The sequence below is a fragment of the Echinops telfairi genome, unplaced genomic scaffold, assembly GCF_000313985.2.
Source record: "Echinops telfairi isolate 266 unplaced genomic scaffold, ASM31398v2 ScPeMD7_7458;HRSCAF=8496, whole genome shotgun sequence".
Lineage (NCBI taxonomy): Eukaryota > Metazoa > Chordata > Mammalia > Afrosoricida > Tenrecidae > Echinops > Echinops telfairi.
Window position 1 is genome coordinate 50828462 of NW_022111358.1, and position 6315 is coordinate 50834776.

The 6315-nt window shown below is 60.4% G+C and overlaps 1 protein-coding gene across 1 annotated transcript in view; it reads right to left on the reverse strand.

The window, feature by feature from the left end:
• Window positions 1–6315, reverse strand: part of CCDC57 (coiled-coil domain containing 57) — a 59658-nt gene that overhangs the window by 28651 nt on the left and 24692 nt on the right. Inside the window, exons 13-14 of the mRNA XM_045299529.1 lie at window positions 671–792; window positions 455–465 (exon numbers count right to left, since the gene is read on the reverse strand). Coding sequence (XP_045155464.1) covers window positions 455–465; window positions 671–792 — 133 coding nt within the window. The remainder of the gene's footprint in view (window positions 1–454; window positions 466–670; window positions 793–6315) is intronic.

Below are 6315 nucleotides of genomic sequence, written 5' to 3' on the forward strand. Positions count from 1 at the left end.
ACACGGAGAAGGGCCGCCCCATCCTCCCAGACACAGGCGCTTCCGTGGACTGGCCACGCAGGAATGCAAAGATGAGGTGGAAAGGACATGTGTCTAATGGCCTCCCTGGACAACTGCTTCCTTTGCCACAGACCAGAAGAGCCTGATGGTGCCCAGCTACCACGACTGGGCGTGCTGGTCAAAGATTTCACTGATGAATCCTTATCGAAAGGGAGGAATTGTGGAACAGAATTTCAAATTCTCCTGCATTCCAGAGTCTGCTGCCAAGGGACCTGGGTGAACCCCTGGCACTACTGCCCTGAGGTCCTCTTTAGCCCTAAAATCCAATGACCTTCTGGGGTTTACTGGCCAAACAGCAGCCTCACTAATACAGACAGGGCAGTCTGTCTGCAGCACCTCACTCCATCACCATCTGTCTCTGGGGCCGATGGCCACTCACAAGCCCCACAGGGACCTTAGGGCTACCTGGGGAACAGTTCAGAGAGGGCAGCTGAAAGAGGCTGTGGAGCCAGGTGGCCGTGGCCAGTGTCACAGGATTGTCCACGGGGGGCTGAGACTCTCTGCTCTTGCGGTGGCCTTTCCAGCAGCCGCTGCGAGCTATCAGTCAAAGGTCCGAGTCGTGTGTGTGCGTGTGTGTTAAAAGCCCATTTCTCCAATGTTGGGCTGTTACCTGAGCTGTGAGACGGGGTTGCACCTGTCCCAAGGGCAGGCTGACGTCTCCTGGCCTAGCAGGCACCTCCCCTGGGCTGCAGGGCTCCGGGGCACGAGCAGGGATGGGGCCAGGTGGCATCCCTGCAAACAAGAGGTGAAGGAGTTTGTTCTGCGTGTGTATATTGCTCCTGGGCAGCTCTCTCACTGGGAACAAACACTGCAGGAGGACAGTCTGTCCCTCTCTACCCATGGCCACTTCTCCCCGAGGGGGCATGTCTGCCAGCACCTGGCCGGCCAGCAACACACACGTGTGCGCACACTGCTGCCGAGTGACTCAGCTTCTCCAGAGGGGCCAGAAAGGCACATGTCATGCAGGCCCCCCCTCCTAATGGGGAGTAGACCCCGGCCCTCAGTGAACCCGTTAATGGTCACTTCCAGGTTTTAAAGGCCTGGACTACCCTAGAAACCCACCTTGGTGCCAGCACCACCCAGTAGGACTGTCACCAGGCCTGCATGTCTCAGAAGGACACCAAAATGCTTGTCTTTCTGCTTGAGTTTTTAACACGCCTGCAAATGTCAGTTGATGTGCACCCATCTGGAAGTCAAGACCGAAATCTTTTTGAAGACGGCAACTGCGTTGCTCCAGTGGAAGTCACGTGTGTGGGGTCTGTGTTTGTGGTGTGTATGTGTATGAGGGGGGTATGCATGTGTGCATGCGTGTTATGTGCACACGTGTGTATGTGCGCGCGCGTGGGCATGTGCAGCACTCACTGGCTGGTTGGTCCCACTCCCAGACAGAATCTCACGGGCACAGCTTGGGCGGCGGGAAGTACAGGCCCAAGCCAGCTCACTCCCCTCTCTTGGGGAAGGCTCCCCCTCATGGCTCTCAGGGGCTGCTGGTCCCTCGAGCACCCGTGGGCCCAGGGGCTTCTCGGGGCACAGCCTGCCCTCCACTCCCTTTCACACGCGGGGAGACGTGCACATGTGAGATGTGGCCCGAGGGGTCAGTCTCTAGAGGAGGACCTTGTGCTTGGGGATGTGGAGGTCAGTGGAAATGAGGAGGACCCACCCCCGCCCCAGGAAGGGTTGACACAGTGGCTGTGGCCATGGCCCTTGCTCAACCAGCCAAGGGGGGTGGTGGGAGCGGCCGTGCTTTGGTCTGCTGTGTGCTGGTCTTACTAGGAATTGGCTCGCTGGTACCTGACAACAAGATGAGGCAGGGGGCGCCACTCCTAGGACCCTCCCCCCAGGGTGGGACCAGCCTGCGACCTCAGCAAGGGTGCTGCAGCCCACCACCCCACTCCCGGCCGAGACCCCTGAGGGCTGGCTGGCTGATCACATCACGGGCCTACTGCGTCATCATGTGATCACATCACGGGCCTACTGCGTCATCACATAACTGCCAGGCCTCTGGGGATGCCTGAGCACCTCAGGGACACAGTGCACTCTGGCTCCCCGTGGGCAGGGCAGGGCAGAATGCTGTCAGTAACAAGGCGCCTTGAATCTGGGCTGCACAGGGAGCCCTGGGGCCTCAGGCAGCCTTGAGTGGCCATCCCTCACAGTCCCAGTGAGGGCCCTCGTCCTCTGGAGCCTGGCACTTCCAGGCAGGGTGTGTGGCCCGGCCCCCTTCACCGCATCCCCAATGGACAGACGCTCTATGCGCCCTGCACATGCTGCGTGCAGCGTGTCTGCTGCCAGGCGTTCTGGGTCCTTTGTTAAGAGGACGCAAATTGATCTTTGTGGCCCGGGCGCAAGGCCCACCCAAGGTTCCTCTGACACTTGTCTTTGGGCGAACTCTGCTTCGCTGCCTCCAAAAACCCCGCCCATGGACTCCCCGGTACCAGCACTGCCTGGGGACGGTGTGGCCAGAAGTCTGCCTTCCAGCGAGGGTCCCCAGGCCTGTGCACCTGCACGTCCTTCTCCCGGGGAGTGGCTGGTGGGTTTGAACTGTCCACCTTTGGTGCGAGCCCAGCACCTATCCAACGGTGCCACCAGGAGGCTCCTTGCTCAGACAGCCACAGGGAAGTCTCTGGCGTATGTCCTCCAGCAGTCTGCTGGTCTGGACTGGACACGATGGCCTGAGCCTCCTCAGCAGCCCCTACCCTGGGCGTGGGCAGCGGGCCTTCCACCCTGAAAGCTGGCCGTGTGTCAGGACCCCTCGATGCTCATCAGGGCACACTGGAAACATGGCCTGTGTGAATGGGCCTTTCTGCAAGTCACACTGGGCTCGACAGTGGCTCCGTGGAACCAACCACCTCACAGGGCTCTGTGGGGAGCTCGGCCTGCTCCCCGCCCCCCTGCATGCCCCTGGTCTCCAGCCAGCACCGGGGGGCTTTAGAGGAGGGGTGTTTGGAGAGCTTCTGCAGGAGGCACCGGAGATCTTGGCTCGACTCCCTAGCCTCGGGAGCATCAGGAGAGCCTTTACAAGTCCAATCTGATCCTCCTGAGAACACCCCCGGGCTGGGATGACGCGGAGGCCAGCGAGTTCCTGGCACCCACAGGCCAGGCCCTGCGGGGCTGGTCTGCCCGTTGTGATCCAGGAGCCCTCTTCACGAGGAGGCTACTGATGATTGAAAAACAAGCCCTCAGTGACCCCGGCCCCCTCCTGCCCACTCAGCCACTGGATGGGCGTCCCCTTATGACAACGACGGAGGATGCAAGGCATTCTGTACAGGTGGGCCCACGAGATGCCAGCCCTTCTGCGACTTCACACAGGAGGCGTTCAGAGTTGGGCCCTCGGGCCGCTCTCTCTGGCTGGCTCTGGTGCAGGAGGGTGGTTCCTGCAGTCGGGGAGATGGTCTATCAGCGGCAGGTGGGGAGAGAGTGGAAACCCAGAGACTTCTAGGGGCTGCAGATCCGGTGGTGTGCTGTGTCTGGTTGGCACTAGATTCGGCCTGGCCTCTGGAGTTTGGGCAACTCCCTGCCCCTTTACAGGAACCCTGGTCACCTCTTTGTGCAATTCAATCCTTTTGCTCCTTAGTAGTTTCTTTACTTAGAATGCCCACCCATCCCCTCCTCACTACACCCACCCAAGCCCTCAAACTCCCTGCTGTCGAGTTAATGCCGACTCACTGAGACCCTAGAAGATGGGGTAGAACTGCCCTTGTGGGTGTCCCAGGCTGTAGCCGTTGGCAGTAGAAAGCCATCTTTCTCTCGAGGATTGGCTAGGGGCTTTGAATTGCTGACCTTTTGTATGGCAGCCGAGTGTGTAACCACTACCCCACGAGGGCTCCTTGCTGCACCCATAAAAGCTGTGTGTGTGTGTGGGGGGTGCAGGGTAGACATGCTCCTGTGAGTTCCCTGGACTGTAAGTGCCATTCGTTCTGAAAGCCGGAGTCCAAGGGCTCCTTCCACGTGCCTCCCGGGTCTGTTCGGCTGAGAGCCGGGCACGGTTCTGAAAACTGCCTTCCAACAAGGGGCTACAGATACACGTTAGGCTGCCCTCATGGGAGGCCTCAGGAAGGCATGCTGCAGGGCTGGGACGGGAAAGGCCACCTCGTTAGGAGCCAGGGCTCTTGGCTGAGGCAGCTGACCCCTGCGCCCTCCCTCCACCTCAGGACTGCAGCTGGGAACTCAGAGCCCACCACACACTCGCCACCCAGGAACCCAGGTGCGGCTTCTGGACTGACCGCTTCTGGACTGACCGCTTCTGGATTGACCGGCTGCCTGGCCACCTGACCCGTATGTGTCACGTGAGAAGGGACCCTCATGAAGCTACTGCAGGACCCCTGGCGGTCACACATAAGGCTGAGACCCTCATGGGTGGCAGTGGGGCACATGGGGCTCTCTATTCCCCTAAACAGCCAGTCTCTGACTCTCGGGGTGTGTGTGTGTGTGTGTGTCCCTATGAGTCAGCATCAGTAGAACAGCAGTGAGGTTGCTTTGGAGGAAGCTATGAGTCCTGGTGGCACCGCAGGTTAAGCACCGTTGACCCCTGGTGATGGACAGTGAGGCCACCACTCGGCCCTATGAGGAAGAACCCATCACTGGCCCGTGTCTTCAACCAAGGGCTTTCTGAGGGCAGCAGCGGCCAGGAGGCCTGTCTTAAGCATTGTTCTTCCAAAGCTTCAGTCATTACCACACACACACACACACACAGAGCAACAGTGTCTCCGTGTGTTTCTCTGTATTAGACTCGGAGCAGCTAGGGCTGCTCTCTCAGCTCACTGCCACCGACCCACAGCGCCCCCGTGGGTTTCCCAGAGCGAGCGAGTGGTCCACCACGGGCCTTACAGCTCACCCCCCCTGCGCGCCCAGGGCTCCAAGCAGGCTCTAAGTATCAGCAGAGAAGGCACCACACCCTCTCCCAGCCCCAGGGCCCTTGGTAAGCAGAGAAAAGGCAAGTGCTTGCTTAGCTTACTGAGGAGCCTCCGGGCTCCCTGAAACACAGGAAAGGGAGGTGCTGGGAATGGTGTGTGGCGGCAGAGTTGCTGCTGGGGCCCGAGCCCACTCCCAGTTACAGCCAAGCGGCCCCCCGCCACTGGCCCTCCGCCGCTGCCTTCAGCCGAGAGCTGGGCCCGTGACCCCAGAGCTCTGCGTAGGCCTTCAGTACACGCGCAGAAGAGAGGGGGGAAGAGCAGGAGCAAGACGGTGTGCCACCTCGGCCCTCAACGTCGGGATGAGCAGGGTGAAGTCGGCCCCAGCAGATGGTGGATGGAGCTGACCAGAAACCTTCCGGTCAAGATGGAAGCCTGGGCAGACGCCAGATCTATCTACACATCTAGGGAGGCTTGGGAGGGGGGGGGGCATGGGAAATTATTTCTGGCACCATCAGGCCCCCTGTCCGACAGACCAAAAAAATGTCCCCTAGGCTATAAAGACGTGGAAGCAGCAGCGTTCAGAGAGAATGACTGGATGTCTCCCAGGGTAGAAAACCGAGTTCAAGTGCAGAAACAGCCAAGCCCCCCCTTAGACACAAGGCAGTACACAGCAGGTCAAGGGCAGCTTGCGAGTAGGGGGACTTAGGAAGAGAGGGGTCCCTCCAGAGGCCTCGGGGGACAATGGGAGAGTAACTTTGAAGAGAGGCTGCCCTTCCTCAGTCTGGTCTCAGTAACAGGCCTTTCACCCTGAGAGAAACGCCACGGCAGAGACGCCAACACCTGAATGTAGGGCAAGGCCTGCTCCCCACCCCCAGCTCTCCTGGGAGGAAGCTCGGCCTTGTCTCTGACCCAGATACAGCCCTGTGACCAGCACCTCCCTGGGCGGCGCAGTGACCACAAGGAGGCCCTGCCTGGAGAGTAGCGGGCATCGGCTGTGGCCTCCAGGGCTTACAGTAGGTAGAGTGGGACCCACCTGGCACTCACTCTCCAGGTGAGCCAGCAAGGGGACCCCCACCTCCTTAGTGAGCACCACTCCCTTTCAGGAGCAGGAGCGGTGAGCAGCGGGGTGGCTGGGGCCCAGGCCCATGCACAGTCGGTGTAAGGTGGGAGGCAGGGGTCCCCCACCCCAGGACACAGCTGGGTGACCCCAAGGGGGTCTTTACAGCTCCAGGCAGGGCCACCCACTTGGGGGCGTTCCAATCTATTGCCTCACAAATGTAAAGAGGCTTACATTTTAGCCCCCAGTGAGAGGGGTCCGCCCGCCCGAGTGGAGAAACACAGCCGCAGGGGGGCACACCTGCCTCCCCGCTGAGAAAAGCAGGGCTGGGCCAGTCCTGAGACTGCG